This window comes from Pungitius pungitius, chromosome 20 (assembly GCF_949316345.1).
Source record: "Pungitius pungitius chromosome 20, fPunPun2.1, whole genome shotgun sequence".
NCBI lineage: Eukaryota > Metazoa > Chordata > Actinopteri > Perciformes > Gasterosteidae > Pungitius > Pungitius pungitius.
The window spans coordinates 14,429,593-14,457,479 of NC_084919.1; the positions used below are offsets into that span (position 1 = coordinate 14,429,593).

At 46.8% G+C, this 27,887-nt stretch overlaps 2 protein-coding genes across 3 annotated transcripts; one reads left to right on the top strand and one right to left on the bottom strand.

The window, feature by feature from the left end:
- Positions 1-547: 547 nt before the first annotated feature.
- Positions 548-12,842, bottom strand: fbxo16 (F-box protein 16). Its single transcript, XM_037449590.2, has 9 exons — positions 12,758-12,842; positions 12,115-12,206; positions 11,856-11,891; positions 11,359-11,565; positions 11,032-11,278; positions 10,762-10,936; positions 2,993-3,044; positions 2,428-2,674; positions 548-2,054 (listed from the first exon to the last, which is right to left on the bottom strand). The coding sequence occupies exons 2-9, from the start codon at positions 12,202-12,204 to the stop codon at positions 1,963-1,965; spliced, it is 1,146 nt and encodes a 381-aa protein (XP_037305487.2). The 5' UTR covers positions 12,205-12,206; positions 12,758-12,842; the 3' UTR covers positions 548-1,962.
- A 1,493-nt stretch (positions 12,843-14,335) lies between these two features.
- fzd3a (frizzled class receptor 3a) lies at positions 14,336-27,886 on the top strand. Of its 2 annotated transcripts, none has more exons than XM_037450358.2 (9): positions 14,336-14,440; positions 15,178-15,653; positions 21,834-22,030; positions 22,592-23,054; positions 23,145-23,444; positions 23,535-23,786; positions 25,426-25,574; positions 26,619-26,876; positions 26,957-27,886. In XM_037450358.2, exons 2-9 carry the CDS (start codon positions 15,459-15,461, stop codon positions 27,207-27,209), a joined length of 2,067 nt encoding a protein of 688 aa, XP_037306255.1. In that variant the 5' UTR covers positions 14,336-14,440; positions 15,178-15,458; the 3' UTR covers positions 27,210-27,886. The 2 variants fall into 2 exon arrangements, with proteins under 2 accessions (XP_037306255.1, XP_037306256.1); XM_037450359.2 differs by lacking the exon at positions 14,336-14,440 and adding an exon at positions 14,452-14,775.
- The last annotated feature ends 1 nt before the right edge of the window (position 27,887 follows it).

Below are 27,887 nucleotides of genomic sequence, written 5' to 3' on the forward strand. Positions count from 1 at the left end.
AGGACGTTAACGTGTTGGCATCCATCCCGTCCAGCTGCCCAGTACTACGCAGCTGAGGGTGGCCCACGGGGCCGTGCTTCAGAAGAAATGCACACATGTGCCCGCGTGTGGCCACTGTCCTAAAGGCCAGACGTTCTAAATACTGAGACCCAATCGGCTGTTCATCTTAAACTGTTGGATTGAGACTCCATGTGGATAATAAAGTGCTTTGGCTTTGTTTTTTATGTGTGGATTGGGTAATAAAGAGGGTACATGTCTTATTCACAATGTGTTTCCTTTGGCTTTGTGATTGTAACATGAGGTATCCAGATGTTTTACTACAGTAAAAGTTCTCCACTACACGGAAAGGTCAGCCTTGTATCATCAGGTCAATCAACACCTGCAAGTTTTGTGTTATTGGGAATAAAAATACCCTTTTTGTTTTTACAGATGTGTTGGAGTAAAATGTTCACTGACAAAGTGGAGCATGAAAAGACAATGCAAGAATCAGACATTGTATAATACTTTATGTACTTAAGACCGATCTATACCAAGAGTACCTTTAAAGAAGAATAATAGGAGGTTTTGTTCTACTGGTTCTATTTCTCCAACGGTTCACTGCAAACATGGTGCAGTTTTTAGGGCCTGACCTGACTGAAAGTCTGTTTCTAGGAACTATTATTACACACTGTAATCCAAATTCAGCTACGCATCAGAAGTGTGAATCATTTCCATACCCTAAATGCGCATGCATTCATGGTTAAAACAATCGGAGATTTTTGCCCCGTTTCACCGATTAACTTGACATTTGGCACACAGGTGCTCTTGGACGTGTTCCACAAAAAAAGTCAATCATGCAAACAGCGGATTTTTTTAACTCCCTGACGCTCGGTCGTCATGTTCAGGATCTCGTTATTGGATCAATGCCATCTGAAATGATGAGAGGCTTTATCTCATTATTAATCAAAGTTATGGACGAATGAAGGTTGTTAGGGGTGTGGCCTAATAGTTACCTCTAGGATGTGTTCACATTGAGCGTACCTGCATTTTTTCAGAATGTTGGAACTATTCGAATTAGGGGGAGTTTTTGCTTGTTTTTTTCAAATTTCCATCGTATTTTTGATTCATAAATGAACCAACTTCTCTGAGAGATAAATTTTAAATTCAGGCAAATTAATCCTGAAACCTGTGTGGTCAAAAATCATTCAAATCCAGCGTTTTCATGCAGCTACGTGGGCGTGGCCTGGCATCCATTTTGGTCGATTTTCTTGAAAACGTAAAATATTATAACTCTAAGGAACGTTTTTATCTATTTTTCATGATGCTAATGTAGGACTTAACGTATTCTCATGCAATTGTCTTTAAAAAACGATGGCTCCACCTATTGGCATAGATAAACACAAACGTTTTACACTTTAATGAGCTACTTCTAGTCCATTTATCTAATGAATCTTGAATCCTTGGGACTTTGATAGTTCACATTGAATATTGGGAGTTTTGGGTATCTGGACATATGTACAGCAGGAAGACTTGGCTCTCTTGCTCTAAGATTAACAGGAAGTAACTTATAATATTCAGTTATTATTTTTTGTGTAGATATTTACTTTTTTCACTTCCTAGACGCGGTACTTTGACAAACTCCTCCCTGGGACTTTGAATGTTTGGTGAAACAATCCCAAGGCCTCGCTGATTAAAATGCATTCAAATCATTTTGTTTCGTGTTGCCGTTATTTACAGTCAATGAAGGTGCTTTTGAAGCACTAAATATGCTCCAATTTTTACTAAACTTGGAAAACGGTTAAAGATGTAGTTACTTCATATGATTTTAATGCTTCTACATAGCATTTTGGCTCAATAGCGCCCCCTGCACATGTTAACTTTAGCAGCCCATTTAACTGCTCCACGTTTCCTCATTAACACGAATTCTATCCGTGGAGACGTACACAGGACATCAAACCACACCACGCGAGTGCAGAGCTGCAGTCAATCTGGTCCTGACGCCGTGGCTCCGCGCTCCTCCAGATGTGTGCGTGGAGCACAGCTGGTCCAGAACTGAACCCCAAACAGTGGTGTACCTGGATAACCACAACGGTCATTATGTGGAGGAGTATTTCTACCCATGTGAGACGCTTTAAGGCATGTAACAAGATCGGATTCATCACTTTTCCTTTCACTGTAAATACAATTTTGCTCCTTTTTGTTGTTGATCACATTTTATACTTTAAACTGTCTGATTTGAATTGACAAATGAAACGTGAGATGCTTTTTGTACAGATGCAGCTTATCACACGTGTAATGCTTTGCTTTGAATACAGATTCAGTAATAAACTACAGCAATAACACTAAGACGTGAAACATTCGTGGTAGGGTCACAAACTGAACCGCTGTGTGGTTACGTCATACTCAGCCCACAGGAAGTGGAGCCCCCCCCCCCCCGGGATCGCTTACTAGGGGCGCTGCGGTGTGAGCGCTGGAACGCCCTGAGCGCCTCCTCGCTGACCCGCGGCACCGCCGACCTCACCGGGCCCGGGCGGACCCCGGCATTCCACCGGGTCAGGCGCAGCAGGCCGGTGGCGGTCTCCTGGGTGACGGGGGGGCCGTGATTGCCAGACGCCCAGGGTGGTCGCCATGGGGCCTCAGGGGGAGGAAGAGGAGGAGCAGGAGGAGGAGGTTGGGGTCTACAGCTGAGGAGCATCTGAGGAAACATGATCGGAGAACTGCTGGATGTGGAGATGTGTCTCACGTTAGCTCGTGTATCCATGGCAACGAATGAGGCGAAACAACTTCATCAAAGCCTGAATATGAAACGCCACAGTGTCCTCTATCTCACCCCCGCCCACCTCCCCCGTCCCCCCCTCAAAGCCCAGCAGCCTAATTGGGCTTCAGCTCCCTTTCTGAGCTGCACATCATTAACAGGCTCTTTCTGTGTAAACGCTGCTCCGTTATGCATGATGCCCCTCCCCCCATCTAACTTACACAAGGGAGTCACAGTGGGGGGGTTGTTGGTGCTTACCAGCGATTTGGCTTGGCTGGGCTTGTGATGCGCCTCGGGTGGTGTCCTCTGGCTGCGGGTGGAGAGACGGAGGAGTCAGTGAGCGGGTGGAGCCTCAGACTAATCAATCCGTCCCGTTATGGGCAGACGGGGACTGCGGTCATGTGGACCGCATTTGAAAATAAAATGCGCCTCTATGTAAGGTATTACGGTAAATGGGTCTGTACAGCCAAAAAGGCACTGAACATCATTTGAAGTGTCTTTTTTCAATATTTGAACTCTCTTTAAATCAGATAGAAGCCGGGTAACACTCTTCTGAAACTTGATCCTATTTCACCTCGATCTCCTCTATCAATATATAAAGTTACATAAAATATTACTGTGTAGTTTTTGAGATAACTGAAGGTAAAGTTAGTAATATTGCCATTATATTCGTCTTTTTCTCAATCTTTGAATTCTCTTTAAATTAGATAGAAGCCGGGTAACACTCTTTTGCCACTTGATCCTGGTTCATGTTGACCTCCTCTATTAACATGTTAAGATACATAAAATATTACTGTGTACTTTTTGAGATATTTGAAGGTAAAGTTATTACTTTTGCCATTATATTCGTCTTTTCCTCAATCTTTGAACTATCTTTAAATTAGATAGAAACCGGGTAACACTCTTCTGACACTTGGTCCTGGTTCATGTTGACCTCCCCTATCATCATGTACATTTACATAAAATATTACTGTGTACTTTTTGAGATAACTGAAGATAAAGTTAGTAATATTGCCATTATATTCGTCTTTTCTCTATCTTTGAACTATCTTTAAATCAGATAGAAGACGGGTAACACTCTTTTGACACTTGATCCTATTACACGTTGGCCTCCTCTATTAACATGTAAAGTTACATAAAATATTACTGTGTACTTTTTGAGATAACTGAAGGCAAAGTTAGTAATTTTGCCATTATATTCGTCTTTCTTTCATTCTTTGAACTGTCTTTAAATTAGATAGCAGCTGGGTAACACTCTTTTGACACTTGGTCCTATTTAAATCTGACCTCCTCTATTAACTTGTACATTTACATGAAATATTACTGTGTACTTTTTGAGATACTTGAAGGTAAAGTTAGTAATATTGCCATTATATTCGTCTTTTTCTCAATTTTTGAACTATCTTTTAATCAGATAGCAGCCGGGTAACACTCTTTTGACACTTGATCCTATTTCACGTTGGCCTCCTCTATTAACATGTAAAGTTACATAAAATATTACTGTGTACTTTTTGAGATACTTGAAAGTAAAGTTAGTACTTTTGCCATTATATTCGTCTTTTTCTCAATCATTGAACCGTCTTTAAAATCAGATAGCAGCCGGGTAACACTCTTCTGACACTTGAACGTATTTCACGTTGACCTCCTCTATCAATATGTAAAGTTACATAAAATATTACTGTGTACTTTTTGAGATACTTGAAGGTAAAGTTAGTACTTTTGCCATTATATTCGTCTTTTTCTCAATCATTGAACCGTCTTTAAAATCAGATAGCAGCCGGGTAACACTCTTCTGACACTTGAACGTATTTCACGTTGACCTCCTCTATTAACATGTAAAGTTACATAAAATATTACTGTGTACTTTTTGAGATTCTTGAAGGTAAAGTTAGTACTTTTGCCATTATATTCGTCTTTTTCTCAATCATTGAACCGTCTTTAAAATCAGATAGCAGCCGGGTAACACTCTTCTGACACTTGAACGTATTTCACGTTGACCTCCTCTATCAATATGTAAAGTTACATAAAATATTACTGTGTACTTTTTGAGATACTTGAAGGTAAAGTTAGTAAAATTGCCATTATATTCGTATTTTGTCAATCTTTGAACTATCTTTTAATCCGATAGAAGCCGGGTAACACTGTTCTGACACTTGGTCCTGGTTCATGTTGACCTCCTCTATTAACATGTACATTTACATGAAATATTACTGTGTACATTTTGAGATAACTGAAGGTATAGTAATATTGCCATTATATTCGTATTTTGTCAATGTTTGAATTATTTTTAAATCAGATAGCAGCCGGGTAACACTCTTTTGACACTTGATCCTGCTTCATGTTGACCTCCTCTATCCCCATGTAGTTGTTGCATAAAATTAGATTTTGTAGCTTATGAGCACAGGTGAAATCAGTAAGAATGACATGTTATTTGTCATTTCCCTTCCCTCTATGCCCATGTATATTTCCATAAACCTTTACTGTACAGTTTGAAATAAGAGAAAGTCAGCGCAGTTGGTACTTTGTCCCCTTCAGTGCAGACCACAGGATGTACGATCCAGGGGCCCCTATCAGGCCATTGTTCCTCCTCGGTTGGATGTAGCTGCCGGTGGACTTTTGTTTTTGCACTGACCGCGTTATGCGTGTTCCGGTTACGAAAGGAGTTGCTCCTGCGGGGGTCCATGGGTGGGACCCTCCTCTATCGCTCCAGCAGTTCTGGGGCTGCACCTCATTTGACTTTGACCTCAGATCAGACAAGCTAACCCTCTGAATTGAAGCATCTTACTAAGTGCAGGAAAGGAAACTTACAAGGTTACCCGCAGTAGCGGCAAGCGAAGAGGAAAGAGCCCAGTGCCAAAATGCGGTTCCACGTGGGACCGCTCAGCCTGCACATCAGATTGAGGCAGAGCCCATAGATGGCAGGAGGCCGTAACAACCTTTCTTGAAGTCGGGTTGTTTGGACAACAAACCCTAACCCTAAGAACTCCATCAAAGGCTAAATACTAGCACGAGACTGATAGTGAACAAGTACCGTAAACCTCTATGGCAGACTGTAACCTTCAGGAATCAGGAATCAGGAATCAGGAAACGTTTATTGTCATAATATGTTGGACATACATGGAAATTGTCTTGGCGGTTGGTGCATGACAGAAGACAGTACAATAATGATGACATAGTGCAAATGAGATAAAAATAAAATAAAAGTATAATAAAATATATGCTATGGGTTAGTACGCTAAAAACTAAAGTTATGGGTTAGTAAGTTAGAGGAGATAAGAAAATTAGAAATAAAAATATAGATTATAGATTAAGTGCACCAGCTAAACAAGTGACGAGTGACAAGTGAAAGTGACAAAGTGAATGAATGAACATGGGAGTCCGAGTCAGTCAGGGGGGGCCCCGGCCTCTGTTGATGAGCCCGACTGCCGAAGGGAAGAAACTGTTCGTGTGGCGGGAGGTCTTAGTCCTGATGGACCGCAGCCTCCTGCCGGATGGAAGGGGCACAAACAGTTCATGTCCAGGGTGGGAGGGGTCGGCTACAATCTTTCTGGCCCGCTTCAAAGACCTGGAAGCGAACAAGTTCTGGAGAGACGGAAGATTGCAGCCAATCACCCTCTCTGCAGAGCGGATGACATGCTGCAGCCTGCCCTTGTCCTTGTCCTTGGCTGTGGCTGCAGCGTACCACACGGTGATGGAGGAACAGAGGATGGACTCCATGATGGCCGTGTAGAAGTGCACCATCATCGTCTGAGGCAGGTTGAATTTCTTCAGCTGCCTCAGGAAGAACATCCGCTGCTGAGCCTTTTTCGTGATGGAGCTGATGTTCAGCTCCCACTTGAGGTCCTGGGTGATGATGGAGCCCAGGAAACGGAAGGAGTCCACAGTGGTGACGGGGGAGTCACACAAGGTGAGGGGGGAAGGTAGGGCTGTATTCCTCCTGAAGTCCACGACCATCTCCACTGTCTTCATTGAACCGGTGTTGATGGACCGAGAGGCAGAGACGTGTTTCCCCAGCTTCACGTGCTGCTTCATGTCGGACAGGAAGTCAGTGATCCACTTGCAGGTGGAGGTGGGCAAACCAGAGTTTGTCCTGCAGCAGAGACGGGATGATGGTGTTGAAGGCAGAGCTGAAGTCCACAAACAGGATCCTGGCGTAGGTTCCTGGGGAGTCCAGATGCTGGAGGATGAAGTGGAGGGCCATGTTGATAGCATCGTCTACAGACCTGTTGGCTCTGTAGGCGAACTGCAGGGGTCCAGGAGAGGGTCGGTGAGGGACTTAAGGTGGGACAGGACTAGCCGTTCAAAGGACTTCATGACTACAGAGGTCAGTGCGACGGGTCTGTAGTCATTTAGTCCTTATTTTCCTGGGCTTCTTGGGAACAGGGATGATGGTGGAGGCCTTGAAGCAGGCTGGGACGTGGCATGACACCAAGGAGGTGTTGAAGATGGCGGTGAAAACAGGAGACAGCTGGTCAGCACAATGCTTCAGGGTGTGGGGCGAGACTGAGTCCGGACCGGCTGCTTTCCGGGGGTTTTGTCTTCAGGCAACACAATACTTTTTTGGACCTTACACTGACCTACCCTTTAATTAAAAACAATGTATATGCGGCGGGGCGTTAGGGAGAGAGACCAACAACGCCACCTGGGGACTTGCACCCCAAGAATTATAGAGAATACCTAAGGCACGCAAATACTGTGGACTAGGCTGCATTCAACCCCACCACATATATAATTTCAGCAGACATGTCTGCGTCCAATCAAAGGAGGGCCCAAAGTGGGTGAGACTTTTTCTCTTTGGGTGAAGCATTCTTTTATGGCTGCCAAGCTGCATGGGACACAATGCCCCAAATCTGTGAGACAAAAGTAACTCTAAAACTGGTCTATAAAATATCTTCATTAAAGAATATGTTTTTGTGTGCATGAGTATGTAACTAAGTATATTTGGTAATTAATTTATTGTTATTTCTTTATTAAAACTGGGTGTTTTGGTTAGTTGACACAAGGCAACACTGTGCAGTTAGGTCATTGACCACAGTCAATATTTTTGTTGTACCAACTACTGATATTGAATGGGAATGGAAACAGGAACATTTAATGGGCGAAATGTTTGTAAATCAAGCTGTTAGGGCTGATCCATCTGACAGTGAGGACAGTGACAACGAGGAAAGTGAGCTTGAAAGGAGTCAGAAAGATTGGATTGGAGTCAGAAAGATTGGATCCCTGCCAGACAGTTAGGAGATCAGGGGTCCGTCAGGGGTCAGTCAGTAGAACAATGTGTGTCCTTCATTCATTCATTCATTTTGAATATGACATTCATATTTGTACTTTCTTAGGATAACGCATGTCTGATCAAAGCGACAGTGAGTCTGTGGATCAAGATGAGGATGAAGACATAGTAGAGGCTGAACACCCCACAATACATTCTGTGCTCGCCCTGGCATAACATTTCTAATGATATCATGTCCCCCCTTCAGTATTTTAAGATATTCTTCAGGTTATTGTAGGTCAGTCGAATGTGTATGCCATACAAAGTGACACAAACAAGCCCTTTAAGTTTACATGTTTTGGATGTGGATTTTGTACATACAGTGTTGGTAATTTCATTTCTTTGTTTAATATTTTTTAATTTATGTTTGGATCCATTTGTAGTTAATGTCCTCAAAATGAACTTCTTTCTAAATGCCTACATTGCTTTTTTGACTTATTTCACTTTATATATACAAGTTGCCCTGAGGCAACAAACCAAAATCAAGTTGGGGGGGGGGGGGGCGCATACATTTTATGGTTGATAAAAGCTCCCCAAATATGGGATGAAATATGTTTTACTCCACAAATTAACGTCATGCCAATGAAGAAAAATTAAAAAGGACTATGAAGAGAGAGTTCAACAGGGCGTAAAACCGTTGAGAGGTCAAAAGGCACTGCGGCCCTGCACCGCCACCGCCTTTCGGCCGACCCTGCCCCCGGTCCAACTGTTCTCCGGGGCAGACAGTTCTCAAAACGACCAACCTTGTTGCATTGCCAGGGCGTTAATTAACCAACTCCAGTCAAAGGACCCTGTAGCTCAATAAAAGTGAAGGCTGACGCGTGCCGGCTGAGGCCCACCATTGGCTCGGCTTCTATCTGATTTAAAGACAGTTCAAAGATTGAGAAAAAACTAATATAATTGCAAAAGTACTAACTTTACCTGCAATTTTCTCAAAAAGTCCACAGTAATATTTTATGTAACTTTACATGTTAATAGAGGAGGTCAACGTGAAATACGTTCAAGTGTCAGAAGAGTGTTACCCGGCTGCTATCTGATTTTAAAGACGGTTCAATGATTGAGAAAAAGACGAATATAATGGCAAAAGTACTAACTTTACCTTCAAGTATCTCAAAAAGTACACAGTAATATTTTATGTAACTTTACATATTGATAGAGGAGGTCAACGTGAAATACGTTCAAGTGTCAGAAGAGTGTTACCCGGCTGCTATCTGATTTTAAAGACGGTTCAATGATTGAGAAAAAGACGAATATAATGGCAAAAGTACTAACTTTACCTTCAAGAATCTCAAAAAGTACACAGTAATATTTTATGTAACTTTACATATTGATAGAGGAGGTCAACGTGAAATACGTTCAAGTGTCAGAAGAGTGTTACCCGGCTGCTATCTGATTTTAAAGACGGTTCAATGATTGAGAAAAAGACGAATATAATGGCAAAAGTACTAACTTTACCTTCAAGTATCTCAAAAAGTACACAGTAATATTTTATGTAACTTTACATATTGATAGAGGAGGTCAACGTGAAATACGTTCAAGTGTCAGAAGAGTGTTACCCGGCTGCTATCTGATTTTAAAGACGGTTCAATGATTGAGAAAAAGACGAATATAATGGCAAAAGTACTAACTTTACTTTCAAGTATCTCAAAAAGTACACAGTAATATTTTATGTAACTTTACATGTTAATAGAGGAGGCCATCGTGTAATAGGATCAAGTGTCAAAAGAGTGTTACCCAGCTGCTATCTAATTTAAAGACAGTTCAAAAATTAAAAAAAGACGAATATAATGGCAATTTTACTAACTTTACTTTCAAGTATCTCAAAAAGTACACAGTAATACTTTATGTAACTTTACATGTTAATAGAGGAGGCCAACGTGTAATAGGATCAAGTGTCAAAAGAGTGTTACCCAGCTGATATCTAATTTGAAGACAGTTCAAAAATTAAAAAAAGACGAATATAATGGCAATTTTACTAACTTTACCTTCAGGTATCCCAAAAAGTACACAGTAATATTTTATGTAACTTTACACGGTGATAGAGGAGGTCAACATGAACCAGGATCAAGTGTCGGAAGAGTGTTACCCGGCTCCTATCTGATTTAAAAATAATTCAAACATTGACAAAAAGACGAATATAATGGCAATATTGCTGACTTTGCCTTCAATTTTCTCAAAAAGTACACAGTAATATTTCATGTAATTTGAGATGGTAATAGAGGAGGTCAACTTAAAATAGGATCAAGTGTCAAAAGAGTGTTACCCAGCTGCTATCTAATTTAAAGACAGTTCAAAAATGAAAAAAAGACGAATATAATGGCAATATTACTAACTTTACCTTCAAGTATCTCAAAAAGTACACAGTAATATTTCATGTAAATGTACAAGTTAATAGAGGAGATCAGATTTAAATAGGACCAAGTGTCAAAAGAGTGTTACCCATCTGCTATCTGATTTAAAGAGAGTTCAAATATTGATAAAAGACACTTCAAATGATGATCAGTGCCTTTTTGGCTGTACAGCCCCTTTTACCGTAATACCCAACATAGAGGCGCATTTCCTTTTGAAATTGCGGTCCACATGACCGCAGTAGACGGGGGAGGGGTCCAAGAAGCTGAATCAGTGATGGATGCTTTGGTAGCCCAGTTGTAATAGTACTACTGTACTTTGTACATTATATAAACTGCATTACATGATGTGTATAGTGTAATTATCGGTAGAAGTATAATGTATATATTGTACAGTCGGAGCGCTGCCTCACGGTGCAGGAGCTCCGGCACCCGGCTGCCCGTTGTCCAGGTAGTTGAAGCGCAGGGTGTCTCTGGGACGCCGGTCAGAGCCTCTCCATGGCCTCCCTCTTGTTGGTGGCGCCCCGGAGATGCTCACAGGTGAGTGTGTGAAGGACGCGGGGGCCTCCTGCCTGATGAGGGCCCTTCCTGGGGTGGGGGGGGGGAGAACATACTGCAGATGGGACAAGGAGCTCGCTCTTCTTCCACATGGGTGCGTTCTAATTCATCGGTAGCAGGGTCACCTTGTAAGCTTGTGGGCCTGCTCTGTGTGAGGGCTCCTGCTGAGCCGTAGTGCTTGGTGTGGGACCGCTGAGCTGGTTCTGGATCTGATCTCCCAGCCTGCAGCTCCAGCACCGCCTGGATGTAGTGTCTCTTCCACACGCCCTGCTCCAGAGGGGAGGGGGAGAAGCTGATGCACCAGCCCCGCTTCACGCACTTGGGCATCCACAGCTGGTCCAGTTCCACCATGCTCCTCCAGTGCCAGCTCACCTGCTCACAGGAGAAGAGTGAGTGCTTCTCAGCTGGCTCAATGCGTATATTATGCATATGTGGTGGTCCTGTTTGTGTACCCGGGCACATCGACAGAGGCTGCGGGGGTCCAGGAAGGAGAAGACGTAGAGGCAGATGGCTCTGGGCAGCAGGCAGGAGAAGTCTGCGGCCTGCAGGGGGAGCCGTCTGCTCACGCTGCTGCTCAGGAACCGCAGCTGCTCCACCGAGCAGCTCAGCACCAAGTCCTGCAGCACGGCTGTCCTCTGGCTCCCAGACCACCCGTCCATCTGACAAAGGGACAGGACCGTCCAGGTGGACAGACAGAGGGGTTTCTTATCATCATCATCATCATTATTATCATCATTTTAAAGGGACAGGACATGCCCAAAACCCATTTGTAAGACTCAACAGCAATGTGTCTTTCACCCATAGTTCCATCGTGTCCTTTGGGTCCATTATATCACAGAGGGGGCTGATACCTCAAACCCCCGGGAACTCACAGCAGAAGTGTCTGGATCTACAGCTTGCACTACAAGGGGGGTTAAATGTTGTAGGGTGCACTGTCCCTTTAACTCACCCACTTTGCCAGAAGGTTCCGCCTCTCTTCAAACACCTGAGAAAGAAGAGCAAAGTGAAAAGGGAACGACCAGCGATGGTGTGACACATTTAAGGTGCTCATGCTTCTGTGCTTTTATTTAACATTTCAGGGTATTTAGTTCTTTTGACCACTTTTCACAGCATGTGAACGATGCTGCATGACTGTGAATAGGATAAGACGTGTGTGTGTGTTTGTTTGTGTGTGTGTGTGTGTGTGTGTGTGACTGGGTGGAGCTGACCTTGCTGTTGGACACAGGGTGGTGCAGAGGAGTCCAGGTGCTCCGTGATGTCCCTGAGGGCCTGGCTGGCACGCCGCCACCACGTGGCATCTCTGGGGACGCGCAGGTGGAGGGGGCGCTGTGAACACTTTATTTACATGTTTGTTGTAAAGTATGCAGAGGATCTTGGGACAAATGTTCAACCTCCCTAAAAAATCCAATGATGTTACAACTATCCCAGCGTTTATTTAAGATAAAGGGACAGTTCAACCCAAATAAAAAAGGCTTCTCTTCCCTGAAAGTGCTATTTATCTGGGTCGTCGGTGTAAGAGAGATGTTGAGCTGTGCCGTGGCACTAAGCAAGCCACATAAAGAAACATTTACGTTCATAACAAGCACTACAGGTACGAGGAGAAACCGTCGATTTTTGATTTGGGGGTAAAGTGTCCCTTTTCATTAGATCCAAATGTATCCTAAGATCCAAAATAAGAATCTGATCACGGCTAAAGTCCCCATTCAAGTCATCATGTCCCGCTCCACTGTTACCTATTAAACAAACCGTCTCCATTCGTACTTCTGTGTCTTATGAAATCAAGAGTTAGGAAAGGTAAAAACCAGTTAAAAAGATCCCATCCAGCGGACACTCCTCTGGTGTCTCACTCACCATCGGTTCTCCTCTGCCGACAGAAGCAATCCAACCCAACACACCCAACTCTTCTTCTCCTCTTCGTCCCATTTCCCTGTGCAAAGTTTACTCGTTGCCATAGGAACAGGGAGCATACTATCACAGTCTGTCCGATACAAAGTGTGTGTGTGTGGGGGGGGGGGGGGGCTGGGTTGGTTGGAGTGTGCGCGCTGGCTCTAACGATGACCCTCAGTGGGCGAGCAGAAGGCCTGACGCTGCAGCTAAGGAGACCACCTGCCTGCAATGCACAGACCCTGCAGAACCCCCCCCCCCCCCCCCTCAGCTGGTTCACACTTCACTGGGCCTTCTAACGGGCCGTATCCAACATCGCTCACTCATGTGCTGTAAACATGTAGATGTGCATTTTAGAGCAAGGAATATATCATTTTAATGCACTGTTGAATTTCAGATTAAATTGCTTAGACATTTTAAGATGAATGTCTGATTCCTTCGCTTGTGCAGAAATTTAAATGATCAATAGTTTGCATTATCACAAGTAGAATACTTGTAGTTGCGGTAATAGTAGAGGTAATGAAGCCTTGTTTAAAGCTTAATAAAGTATTAATACATCGGTGAATGATGCAGGCGTTGTTATCCCATAATGCACCTATTTTATTTGATCACTTCAGCCCGCTGCTGAAGACCTGAACTGAATAAATGAAACATGCTTTGGGTCGTGAGCAGAAGAATAGTTCAAGTGTTTCATTGATGATCAGAAAGCGCTGCTCGTCCCCGAAAGGGCGGCGGCGCGCACCGAAGAAACAAAACCTGCTGCGAAGAAAGACGGAGATTCGCATCAAGGTAAACAAGCACACGCGGAGCTGACCGGAAACTAGCCATCGTGCCTCCAAAGTAAAAGAGTAGACTGACATGGCAAAAATTGTTATGCATTGGTTGGTTGTCATGCACACTTACATCCAGCTACCTGGATTCAGACTTCACAATAGTCCCAGTGTTTTATTTTTGGGGTTGGTAATCTATCGACGTCCTACATAGACTTTTCATGAATAATGTTGATATCTTGAATAATGTTTGACTATAACTGTAGAGTATAAATACATAAGTCACAGTTTATTTATTATAGTATATCCACTGCCGCTGCTATGTTTTATATGATCTTTACTGTTTTACTAGTTATTTTTGTATCATTGCTGTCAAATGGATGGAATATGTTTTCATTGTATTGTAGTGGTCATTCGGTACACGTGACTGCACACATTAGGGTGAAGGAGATAAATACTTATTAAGTCTAAGTACTGGCTTCAAATATAAGTGCAGTACCAAATGTGTTGTTGCTTATCAATCATATTGATGGAAAGCCAATCATGAGATGACGTAGTTGGTTCTCTAGTTTGAAATGAATCCTGTTCGGCTGCCAGTAAATAAACAAATAACCCTCTAAAGTAATGTGTTGGATTTTCTGTCACGAGAATGTGTTTCTTCTCTTCTTCCCGTCTCGACTTTCGTCCATGAGGCTTTTAGTGTGTAGGGTCATATCCGGAAGCCACTTATGAAATGTCGCGGGCTAAGCGCTCGGTGGAGGAGGGAGGGGGGGGGCGCGCTCAGAAGATGGGGGGGGGAGAGGAGAGGAGGACTCATTGTTACCACCCCACGGAGGAGCGCCGGAGACCCCGTCGCTGCACGTGAATTCTCGCCATTCAGGTAAAGTTGCGTTTAATTGAACCGGTTCAAGCTAGCTTACATTCACCCCGTTTCTCCCCCGCTAACCCGCCTCGCGCGCTGCTCGGGCCGGTGAGACCGCGTCAGAACGCCGGTAGACACGCGCCGTCTCTCGTTTAACTGGAGCGCACCGTCGTCCCTTTTGTCCGCGGTGCTTTCATTTATACATCGGCTGCTCGCGCGTCACCGTCAGGAGGAGCGCGTTACCGTGAGGGGGTGCCCGTTACCGTGATGAGATGCACGTTACCGTGAGGAGATGCACGTTACCGTGAGGAGGTGCACGTTACCGCGGAGTCTAGCTCCCTTAAAGGCTCCACGTACGTTCACACCCTAATGGGATTCATTGTGTTGCCTTATAGCCTATTGTGTTGTAGTTGTGTGGGCAAAATTAATTAGATTTTCTACAACGTAAGGTGACACAATAAAAATAAGACAATAGCAGAAATCCTAACGGTGATGTGTGTGTCTGTGTGGGTGGTTTGGTTGTGGTCCCCAGTATGATGCTGGTAATGTGATCACTCCACTACCTCCCACCAGGCTAAACGCCCTACATCCCTCTCATGCAGCCTTTTGTGTGTATTCACACACCATTATTTCTCACATTTTCAATCAGAAATAATTTTTTCTCCATGACAAAATATACTATCCATTTTGAATGATCCTCTACTGGTGAAGCAGTAAAATATGTGTTTAACAGATGTTGTGCTTTTATTGTGCAGATGCAGATTCAGCGGTGGTGGTCACTGATATCCTCTCGTAAGCATCCTGGCTGACGTGGCGGCAGGAGAAGGAGGCGCGCCATCTTAAAGGTTCCTACTGGGCCATGGAGGTCTGCTGATTCCACGCCGACGGATGCAGCCCGCTTGAGTCATGGCCGTGTTGGACCGTCCCTCTGTGAGCCGACGAGCACGACGAGCTGTTTGAGGCTTGTGATTTCCACCTGGACCACCCGCTCCTTCCTGACCGGGCGACCCGCCTCGAGCTGCTGCACGGACCCGTCATGAGTCTCCTGTGGGTGCTGTCCGTGGTGACGGCGTGCGTCGCCATCCCAATGGACGCGCCGAAGGAGAGCCACAGTCTGTTCACGTGTGAGCCCATAACGCTTCGCATGTGCCAGGAGCTTCCCTACAACTCCACCTACATGCCCAACATACTGAACCACTACGACCAGCAGACCGCAGCCCTCGCCATGGAGGTACGTACCCCGCCGACCCGCTCAGCCCACAGTTCAACGGCTCGCTTTACTCCAGGATGAGATTGTGAGGGAGGATGATATAGCTGATATTAGAGCTGATATTCTGTGCTAGTGGTCAATAATGGAATCAGCACATGTTGCCTGACTCATGACTGGAGAATCAGGCCCTAATGTTTATAAACCGACAAAAATAAAATAATGTCATCTTCATAAATGCAGCATGTGGCGTTCATGGATGAACCTTCTATAAAAGTACAAATAACACTGTTGTATTTCTTAATATACATGTGGTTATCTAACGCTGCCTACTTGGAAGACCATCTACAAATGACACATAAATGGTGAAACGTGGAAATGAATTCATACCACGTTGTGTCTAACAGTCCTTAAACAGCATATTGCGTGTTATTTAACGCTACGTCTCCTTCCCACCTTCTTTCTGTCTCTCACCTGTCGTCTGCCTGGATTCATTCATCATCAAAGCATTATGAGACAAACATTTTGACAATACATTCATCCTTTTTCAAACACTAGTTGGTTTTAGCTTTTAAGGTATGATGATATAAAACATAATTACATTTTGACTGTTGGTTGGACTGAACAAGAATAATGTACAGGAGTGGAATAGGTATAAAATAGGTATGAAATTAAATCAAGACAGTAGTGCAATGATTATTGATATTAAATTAGGACATTAGTGTGTTATTGGTTATTGATAATGGTTCAATGGTTCTGCAGGAATTGTATTTTTACATTGGTGTTTTGATTGGTTTCTAGTGAGGATACAGATTGGATTTGATTGAGTGTTCTTCCACTAAGAGTTACTTGAGTCGAGGGGACTCTTTTTTATTGACTTGATCAACAAAATAAATAAAAAATCATAAATAAATCAATATTTGATCTGATTTCTAGGTCCTTTCTCTTCCAAGTTGTTCACATTTCACTTTAGTCTCCGAGGGTTCCAAACATATTGCAGGTCCTCTCATCACAAGGAAGTCGCTGTGCTAAACCCACGGACACCGTGTGTGTCTGTGTGAATGTACTGTCAGGGCAGGACGCTCTTCCTCACATGGCAATGAAGGGTTCTGGGTCTCCCAGCCTCTCCGGGTTTGTGCTCACAGTTTGTAAGCTTTAGCCCACTTTAATTTGTCTCTTTTCGCCCCGAGGACTGTGAATGTGTTACCAAAACATTAAGCACAAATTTCCCTTCTAATACCTGCCCCGGAGCCTATGAGCAAAGTGCATTATTGAAGTGTCCTAAAAGTGTCTCTGGCCCCGACGAGCCATGCTGACAGAGCGAGTGATCAGCCTCAACATCAGGACTCTTCTTATTTAACACAACCGGCTTTTGAGCAGAGTCAATGCAGTCCGTGTTTATTGTTCCCCCCGAGATTATCTATGGATTAAGCAGCAAAGTACCCTACTGTTGTGTTATCCTCTGTGGAATGACGAGTTAGGCATTTACACACAACCCTGGAGCAGATGCATCACCTTGTTAACTTAATCCCATCCTCTGCATAGGATGATCCCCTGGAAGCTCAATCTATCTAGCAAACTGCATCAAAACGTGTGTGTGTGTGTGTGTGTGTGCGCACGCATCTTTACTTCTCTCTCTTTATGCATTCTCATGTTCATGTGTGTTCCCTTTGGCTCCCACCCACTCCATCACTTTTACCGTTTGACACCCGCTCCCCCCCCCCCCCGGCGGTGATGGTGCACGAGCCCTGGCGACCATCTGTGCCGGCTGCACTTTGCAGTAGTCAGGACAATCCTGGGTTATGTAACCCGGCCTGAACATCACATTTCATCATCACGTCACGTCATCACATCTGCACTCACTTTTGGAAAAGATACAACAGCTGCCACCTCTCCGGCCCCCGCATACTCGCTGTGTCCTTGTCGATGGTGACTTGGACACATGACTTTAGAATGTGTGTGTCTCCTCATTGGCAGGGATGTAAGCGGCTGCTGTGTTGTGCCTGTTCGCTGTGAACAGAGGGAGGCCCTTCTGGTTTAGACGGTGTTCACTTTGATTGGTCATGGATCCACAATGAAGTCTCTCTTAGAGCTCGTAAATGGAAGGTACACATGCAAACCCCATTGGTTCCAAGTAGGCAGAGAGCTGCCCTCTGGCTCTTGTTTTCCAGATAACTCGCCTCTAGATGCAGTTCATGGGAGAATTCAAAGCCTGCAACATGTTGAGGGCAGCCAAAAGAGAATAGACAGTTGATTTAGAAGGGAATTAGGCCGCTGAAAGGCTGATGAGGATGATGATGATGATGAATGGAGAAACTGGGAGTTGGACCAGAACCAACGCCTGCCGTTCCTGCACTTTTTGTCCAACCCCCTGAAGTGTCTTTATCATTTCCTTTTTCTCCGGTCTCGTCTCTCAAGACATTTTCAAGGTTTAGTTTTTATGAGAAAGTGAGAGCAATTTGTCACAATATCGTTATAAACATTATTTTGTGAGGTTCTGTGCAGTCTGGGTTGGCTGTGGGGGTTTGACCCACAGAGCATTATGCTTCAACCCACATTAAACGGCCAGCTTTACACAAGGGTTTACTTTTTGAATGTAATCATTTTTAACCAAACTGCCAGGCCACAGGTGCTTTGTGTGTCCGCGTGGTCGGCCATCGCTGACCGCTGAATGACCTCCCAGCTAAAGTGGGACAGCGCCTGGGGGCCGGGAAATGTCTCCTCTTCCTGTGGCATAGTGCTACACAGGACGTGATCTGACTGGCCTCACTGGGGCTGATGGTCCCTTCCTCCAGTGGGACTGGAATGTCACTCAGTGAGGAGGGCTGATGACGAGCACTTTGCATTTCCTCTTTGGTGGTGTGGAGGCAACTGTTACAATATCGTTAGGAACCTGGCAACAAAATCCTTTCCGTGATTGATGTCCTTGTTACAGTACGGCTCTCCTGGATTTATGTAAATAATGAAATACTGAATCAAATGTTTCATGTTATGACAGTGGTAAAGGTTCAAGCAGGGAGAACAGGGATTATTTGGGGAGTTTCACAGCCAACTGAAGATGTTAATTCAGTTGGGTTATTGCAGGCGTGTGAACCCAAAGCCAAACCACCAAATCATTAATAGCTGCAAAAGAAAAAAGTTGTAAACTATTTAGCCTTTTAGTATTAACCCTGCAGAGTGTATTATTTCTCCAGCAGCGTTTATACACACACATGTGACATTGCATGTTGTCGTCATGTAGTTTGTGGCGCTTTGTGTAAAGAGCGTGACTCCTCTGTCCCACTTCCACTGACTTCCTCCTCTTTGCTGCTCCTTAAATCCTCCTCTCGTCTCAGCTTTACAACACATTCACATAAACTGTGTCATGTTACAGTAACCCAGATACTCCTGTGTGTGTGTGTGTGGTTGCTGAAGTGTTAAAACTGGCTGCAGTGAACTAAAAAGTAGTGAAGATGTTTCCCTGCTAAGCACACACACACACACACACACACACACACACACACACACACGGTCTGATAAATCCTACCCAGCGTGACTCAGGCTATAAAGGAGCCTCTTGTTTTATTAAATGTCCAACACCGTGTTTATTGGCAGTGGACTGAAAGAGAAGCAGAGAGCAAGTCGCTGGTCCACAACAGTGTGTGTGTGTACGTGTGTGTGTGTGTGTGTGTGTGTGTGTGTGTGTGTACGTGTGTGTGTGTGTGTGTACGTGTGTGTGTGTGTGTACGTGTGTGTGTGTGTGCGCATTGCACAGAGGGCACAAGGTTTTCAAACCTCTCTTAGCGGGGAATGACACGGTTGACTCAGTGGACCCATCCCTTCTCCCTCTTCCCCCTACTCCTCCCCCCATGTCTTTTGTCCTCTCCCTCCCCCGGCGCAGGGCTCTCCCGTTGCCCAGGAAACCGTCCCGATTGTGCTGGTAACAAAGGGGGCCGAGGCTTTCTTGCCTCCCAGGAGGTGGTCCCCTCCGCCCCGCACCCTGACCTCCTCAAACCCCGCTCCCCACCCTCGTTCTCCTCCTCCTCCCTGGTGATGCATCACTCGTTGCCATGGCGCTGAGCTTGAAATTTAGGGAATTGAAATGGCAGCAGAGGAGAAAGGAGGATAGAGGGGGAGAGAAAATGCAGGGGGGTGGGGATGAAGAAAAGAGGTGACAGGAATGTATTTCTAACAACGACCAGTTGGCTTCTTTGTCAGTAATGTCACCATCTTAGCAGCAGAGCCTTCATTAAAAGGGAATTACTTTAGCACCAGGAAGCTACCCCCCCTCCTCCCCCTCCCTCTCACTAGACCACATTCATATTTAATAACACAGTCGATCTGATACCAAACACACGGGATAATCTCCGATATTCATGTGGGTGAAACTGAGGTCACAGCTGTTTTTCTCACGTCTTTAAAAGCAGTTTGGAGATTAAAGCTTTTCAGCAAAATCCTGTTGAGTGAAAAGTGTCGGCGTGTTCACCACACTCACTGCAGTCTGCTCACACTCACACTCACACACACACACACACACACACACACATGCTATCTCTTCTTTGTGATTGAGACAAACCTCACAATCAGGCCTAAACAGCATTTCATATTGTTCCACTCAAAGATTCCCCCCCCCCCCCCCCAACAGACTCATGAATATGTAATGACTGGCCCCCACCCCCACCCCCAGTTTCTCCTTACACCGGGGGACTTTAGGGTGGAAAGCGCCGCTGGCCGTTCAGCGCACCAGTGGTTCACCGGCTGCTCCCAGTGGGCCCATTAACTTCACATCCCAGTGGACAGTGCGGAGGGTCGAGGGCCAAAACGGCCCCACCCTGAATGCAGATACTGAAGAGGAGCTAGGATGGAGGAGCAAAGATGCGAGCTCACTTTAGACGCATCAGATCATGTTTGAGCGGCTAACCGACGCTACGGGGCAACACCGATGACGTCAGCATCAGGGTGAGGAATGAACCCAGCTCGCTCTGTGCCTCCAAGGAACGACCCGCGTCACTCAAAGCCCTGCAGGACGGACTTCAGGCTGATGTCATCCAGCTCAAGGTGGATCTCAACAGATGCCCAATGAAACAGACATGGGGTCATCTCTGTGGAAGAGACGAGGCAGTCTGATTACTCCCTTCAGTGAACTAATGTCTCCTGATGCGTTGTGTCCCTGCTCATTGTCCTCTGGACGAGTGCTGCAGGGACGTGGCGGCTTTGTGCCCTGAGGGCTCCGCACATGAAGACCTCCGTGTGGGTGGCGTGCTTCCAGGAGGAGCATGTGTACTGGCAGGACAGACACATGGTGGGCAACGCGTCTCCACCACCATCAGGCTCAGATCTGATCGTTGTGTCCTAGTCCTAGATCAGCTGTTCTCTCAAACCAAGCCGCTGTGTTGTGTGGAGTGAAACTGTGTCTCTGTGACTGGGAACCCGTCTCCAGCCCACTCCCACTACGGCTTGTCCCTCTGACCACAGAGTGCGGCTCTGAGAACAGTGTCCGCTCTCTGGAAGTGTCTCACGTAACCTTCCACAACTTACTTCCCCCAGCAGACACCCACTGACAACATGTAGAACTTCCCACAGTGAGATCTTCTATCCACCATCCAACCAACACCGAGACCAATCGCCCCCCCCCCCCCCCCTCCTTCTGTCTTTGGGGGATGGTGCGTAGCATTAGCCAGGCGCTACGCACATCAACACGTTTCCACACTCTTCTACTAACGGATGCTTCCTGCCCTCACGCCTCTTGGCTCACTTTGTATGCGTGAGGCCTTTATGCTGCGTGTTTGTGGGTGTGTTAGCATGTAAATAATATACTTCCATCAGCACTGTGTGTGTGTGTGTGTGTGTGTGTGTGTGTGTGTGTGTGTGTGTGTGTGTGTGTGTGTGTCACTCAGCCACAGCGTGGTCCTCCCTGTAACACAAAGGTCCTGTCGGCCTGTGTGAGTGGGGGGGGGGGGGGGGGGGGGCTCCTTCCTGTCTGAAGGTTGGAGGGAAGGAGGCGAGCAGGGATGGAGGAGGGGGGGGTCTATTATTACGGGGGGGGGATTATTGGGAAAGAGGCCAGCGTTGTTTTCGTGGGCTCTTCTCCAGAAAGTGTCAGAGTCATGCTCCACTGATCTCTTTGTGCCCCCTTTGGCCCTCGCTGTGAGGCTGGGGGGCGATCTGCCATCTTCCTGAAGCGCTTTGAATAAAAGAGTTTTATGATTTGATCCCCATCTGCAGCCGTTCCATCCCATGGTGAACCTCCACTGCTCCCCGGACCTGCGGATGTTCCTGTGCGCGCTCTACGCCCCGCTGTGCACCGAGTACGGCCGCATGACTCTGCCCTGCCGCCGCCTCTGCCTGCAGGCCAAGAGCGACTGCTACAAGCTCATGGACATGTTTGGGGTCAGCTGGCCGCAGGAAATGGACTGCAACAGGTCGGTCCAGCAGCAGAGATCCTCTCCTCTTCCTCCAAAGCACCGGTTTCTAAGCCTCACTAATGACTGGCTTCAGATAACACATTCACAATTAGACCCACGAGTAGCAACACACACTTAGACATCGCCAGCAGGGAGGTGAGCATTCTACAAGACTTCTATCTTTCCTGTTAGCCGTCGAGCAGACGCACCACACAGCAAAGAGCAATAAAACCATGGAACACACCAAGGGTTACCAAACCTTATTTTACCTACTCTGAGGACTCAGCAGCTAACGGTAGCCTAGCGCTCGTGTAGCTGCATTAGCTAGCTAGCCATGTGCCTTTTATTCATTTAAGTCAGTGTTTTCAATGTGCATGAGCCCCCCCCCCCCCCCCTCCCACAGACTAAATGTGAAGCAGTTTAACAGTAGAACATTAAACCGTTCATAGTTTTAAGTTAAAACGTTTGATGCTGTAGATTAGTGTGTTTTGTATGTATTTATGTATAATAAGAACGCGGTCATTTCACGCTGCCGGGTGAGTGACCCTGAGGTCACCCTGTGGTCCCCCCCCCTCTCAGGTTCCCGGACTGTGACGAGCCGTACCCCCGCCCCGTGGACCTGCTGTCCGGCTCGGACGGGACGGAATCGCCCGTCTCCATCCAGCGGGACTACGGCTTCTGGTGCCCCAGAGAACTCAAAATCGACCCCGAGCTGGGCTACTCCTTCATGGGGGTCCGCGACTGCTCCCCCCCCTGCTCCAACATGTACTTCACGCGCGAGGAGCTGGCGTTCGCCCGCTACTTCATCGGCGTGGTGTCCATCGTGTGCCTGTCCGCCACCCTCTTCACCGTCCTGACTTTCCTCATCGACGTGTCGCGCTTCCGCTACCCGGAGCGTCCCATCGTATTCTACGCCGTGTGCTACATGATGGTGTCCCTGGTGTTCTTCCTGGGCTTCCTGTTGGAGGACAAAGTGTCCTGTAACGCAGCGAGTCCCGGGAGGTTTAGGGCTTCAACCGTGACCCAAGGCTCCCATAACAAAGTAACGAGCCGTCGGTCCTGGGCCGTCTTCTGTATGTCTGCTGCCTCCACACCGGTGTGATCCTCCACCTGTCCATTCTGTCTGTCCCAGGCCTGCACCCTTCTCTTCATGGTGCTCTACTTCTTCACCATGGCCGGCAGCGTCTGGTGGGTCATTCTGACCATCACCTGGTTCCTGGCGGCCGTTCCCAAGTGGGGCAGTGAGGCGATAGAGAAGAAGGCCCTCCTGTTCCACGCCTGTGCCTGGGGCCTCCCCGGTGTCCTCACCGTCGCCCTGATGGCCATGAACAAGATCGAGGGGGACAGCGTCAGCGGGGTTTGCTTCGTGGGGCTGTACAACCTGACGGCCCTGCGCTGGTTCCTGCTGGCGCCGCTGGGATTGGACGTGGTGGTGAGGAAACCCTACAGCTGTTCTCTCTCACACACATGGGTGCAGGAAAAGGTCTCTGAATGAAGTTCTCCTCCTGTCCCGTGGTCCCAGGTGGGCGTGGCACTGCTGCTGGCAGGCATAGCCGCACTCAACCGGGTCCGCATGGAGATTCCACTGGAGAAGGAGAACCAGGAGAAACTGGTAAAGTTCATGATCCGCATCGCTGTGTTCTCCGCGCTGTACCTGGTCCCCCTGCTGGCCGTCCTCTTCTGCTTCCTCTACGAGAGCAGCCACCGCGCCGTGTGGGAGACCACCTGGGTCCAGGAGAAGTGTCGGGATTACCACATCCCCTGCCCCTACCAGGTAACGCGCTGCACCACCTCCCCAGCGTCTGTGTGTGTGTGTGTGTGTGTGTGTTTCCACCTGCATGAGCTCATCTCAGGTCTGTGTAAAGCTTATGTTTCTTGGTGAAGGCGAATGAGAACCTGTGTCTAAGACACTTGTCAGTCACAAAAGAAAAAAAAGTTCATGATAAACGTCTAAGGGCCCCTTTAGGGGAAACCAAGATGTAACAACTCAAACAAAATAAGGGAATTAAAATATAACCATTACCGTAAATAAGGAAAATAAAGAGATTAAGCAAAATGGCACGGAAGCAGGTTTTTTTTGTTCCGACATAGTACTCATACAGTGGAGGGTGAGAGGTTTTACACATAAGTGGGGTCTGCCCCCACAACAAAGGTCACAGCTGGGAGGAGGCTGGCAGCGGCCAGATGTTTGCACACACACACACACACACATTAGAGAGCCAAATGCTCAGTGAGAGTGTGCTGAGTGCTTTAAAAGGCAATGCACACACACACACACACACTCATACCACAGCACCGCTGGCCAACACTGTTACCAGCTGTTACAGAGCACTAGCTGAGGGTCATGATCTCCATCTCGATGTACGGTTCCTCCTGCTGAAGCGCCTGGGTCCCTGTGAGCGCTGCGTCCACTCACAGGTTTGAACTGTTGTGTGATGAAGTCCGAGCTACAGAGAGGAACATGAGCACTGTGTGTGTGTGTGTGTGTGTGCTGGAGGGGTCAGGGGTCAAACTGCAACACATACATATGGCAGTTAAAGCACATCAAGCTGCATCTGCTGTTCTAACTGTACATACAGCAGACTCCTCTATGTGCAAAACCCCCCACCATCAGTACAAAGCTTAGACTCAAAGTACCTATATTCTGCTCAACAGCTCCTGCATGATGGTCCAAAGAGCCCCCCCCCCATCCCCCCTCACACACACACACACACACACACAGTGGAACTCTACACCAATGAAGGCAGTGTTTAATGGCTCAGCCGCTGTGGAGATGCTCTGCTGTCTGTAACGAGGACGTTGTTTTTCTGGGTCTCTCCTCTCTCTGCTGTGATGGGGGGTGGGGGGGGGGGTCCTGTGTGCACGTATATAATGAGACTGGGAGGCAGAGATGGGGTTTCTGTGCCTCGCTGCATCCCGGCTGAAGCGTTTGATGGAGATGTTTAACATGACCGTTCAACCCTCGGTGACCCATTAGGACCTTAAACCTGAACTAAAGAACTCATTTCCTGCATTGGAATGATAAAAAATGCTAAAAAAAACAGAAGTAGAAGCTTTGAGCTTTGAGCGTGTGACCGGCCCCCGTCTGGAAGGGTTAGAGCAGTAAAAGACGTAGTAGAACTATTAGTAGTAGTTAAAGGTCTGCTTTCATTTCTTTGTCTCCCCCTCTGGGCTTTGTGTTGGACTGCAGTCACGTGACTACGACCAGCACTACCATCCAATAGAAATGCTCATGCAAGAGAAACAATGGTTGAACCGGATTCTGAAGCTCTAAGAAAATAGTAAATAGATTATTGAAAATAAAACTGAGTATTGCTGGAAGGAGAAACTTGAAGAATCACAGCTCTGAAGGAAGTACAGGGACGACCCAGAGATTTAAAGAGTGTGTGTGTGTGTGTGTGTGCCCCCGTCAGGTGGAGCGCACCAGCCGGCCCGGCCTGGCCTTGTTCCTGATCAAGTACGTGATGATGCTGATCGTGGGAATCCCCTCTGTGTTCTGGGTGGCCAGTAAGAAGACCTGCTTCGAGTGGGCCAGCTTCTTCCACGGCAAGAGACGCAAAGAGTACGTCCTGCTTTATCATTGTTCTTATGTCTAATTGGTATTATTCAGGCTAGAGAGAGATGGCTCTCCAAAGAAGCACTCAGGACAGCAGCGTTGAATCGTGAGATCTAATAGTCCTGTGCTAGGAGACACCTTCATCCAGATACTCATACAGGCCTTCATCTCAATGACACTGTTGCTTTTGTAATACATTAATTGAAGTATAATATACTATGTACCATCAGTGTTGGGAAAGTTCACTTTCTACATGAACTAGTTCAGTTCATAGTTCAAACTTCAAAATATTTGAACCAAGTTTACAGTTCCAACTAGTTCAGTTCTTTTTTTCCATATGTTGCTGCAAGCTATTATTTTTCAAAATTATTGCCACAGCCCAGAACCACAGATTATTTAATCAGTTTTAACACTGAAGCTATGCATCAGATTTCATCTTCATATCTAATTTTGAATCCTTATCCAACCAGGGTTTACATTAGCATTGAGGGGACATTGTTGCTATAATGTTGCTGTCCATTCACTCCACACTACTTATTAAGGCGCGTTTACAGTGTTTTTTCTATAGAAATCTGGCACCCCATTGAACGATGTTAACCTGAAAGAACGCGCCGTTCACAGACACCAGAATGAACGAGTTCACAGTAACGTTCATCGGGCATTAATACAGTACGTTCAGTTCACGTTCGCCCAAAATATGAACGAGTTCATGAACTATCGTTCATGCACAACACTGTGTACTATACACACTACTATAGCAGCACATCACTGCAGGTAATAAACTGTGTAGAAGTAGGTTATCATCATGTCCATGTGGCTTGGTGGTGAACACTGGCCCTTTTCTGCACCTCCCTCCCCCCCCCCCAAACTCAGAGCATTAACCCCCTCTCCCACCGCCTGCTCCACACACTCCTCCATTCTCTTCTTCCACATCCCCCACCTCGCCGCCTTCCCCCTGTCCCTCCCCACCCTACTGCGTCTCTCCCTGCCCTCCCTTCCTCCGCCCCCTTCCTCCGCCCCCTCCCTGTCCTCCTCCTTCCCCTGCTGCAGCGCGATGGTCCACGAGAGCAGGCAGGTGCTCCAGGAACCCGACTTCGCCCAGCTGCTGCTCAGGGACCCCAACACGCCCATCGTGAGGAAGTCACGGGGCACGTCCACCCAGGGGACGTCCACCCACGCCTCCTCCACCCACCTGGCCATGTTGGACGAGCCGCCCAGCGGCAGCACCAGCCGGGCCAGCTCGGTCCGCAGCGCACGCTCCAAGATGAGCAGCTACCACGGCAGCCTGCAGCGCCCCCGGGACGACAGGTGGGTGTGATGTCTCTGTGTCCCCCTGTCCTCCACGCACAGAGGGCCGCGCTCCTGATGCTGACCTTTGTACCCCCCAGGTACGCCGCCTCCAGCTTCCGGGCCGCAGATGAGCGGCTGCCCTACGGCAGCATGTCGCGCCTCTACGACCAACCGCAGTCCAGACACTGCAGCACCAACCGCCTGGACAGCCTCTCACGGCACGGCTCCACCCAACGACTGGACTCACGGCACAGTAGCGCCAGGGACCTCACCAGCACCACCCAAGCCGCGTTCGGTGTCGCTGGAAACGGGATTCACAGAGTCCCGGAGGAGGACGGAGCTGCAGCCTGAAGAGGAGGACTTGTGTGTCCTCTGTTGACATGCAGCCACATGAGGATCGATGTCTTAAAATGTCCTCTCAAATGTACTCTTCCCCCTTTCCCAAAAGCTGAGGGTTTTGGACCTGCTTCACTGAGGCGGTTGAGGACCGTCGCTGCTGGGCTGCACTGATCGATGGACTTGTTGTGTACTTGTAGAAAGGAGCCTTCTTCTTCTTTTAAAAGATTTACATTTGACATTTTGCACCTCTTCAGTCACTGACGTCTCCACTCTTAACGCAACGCTGGACTTATTTATAAAGGCTATTCCTTGATATTCCGTGTGAGGGCTGAATTCCTTTAGAGAACCAAAATGTCCCTCATCTCATTTTACAACTTAATTTCTACATTGAGGTACTTCCTTGCTTTACTGTGATGGATGTAACAAGAGAAATGCAAGGGCTGGAACACAGCGAAACCAAACTGCTGCCTTAGGACTGTGTGTGGGGGTCAGTTAGAGGCTTCTACCATGAAATGTGATAGCATGTAAGCTAACGGCTAACTGCTAACACAGGCGTTGCTCTTCTGTGTGAACACACTTTTACGGTTTGAATTGGTAAATTGGAATCAGTAGTTTGTCCTGTTTAGAAATGTTTACTTGTATAGATGTAAAAACTGAACTTTTTATAATAAAGCTTTTTTTTTAAGGAAC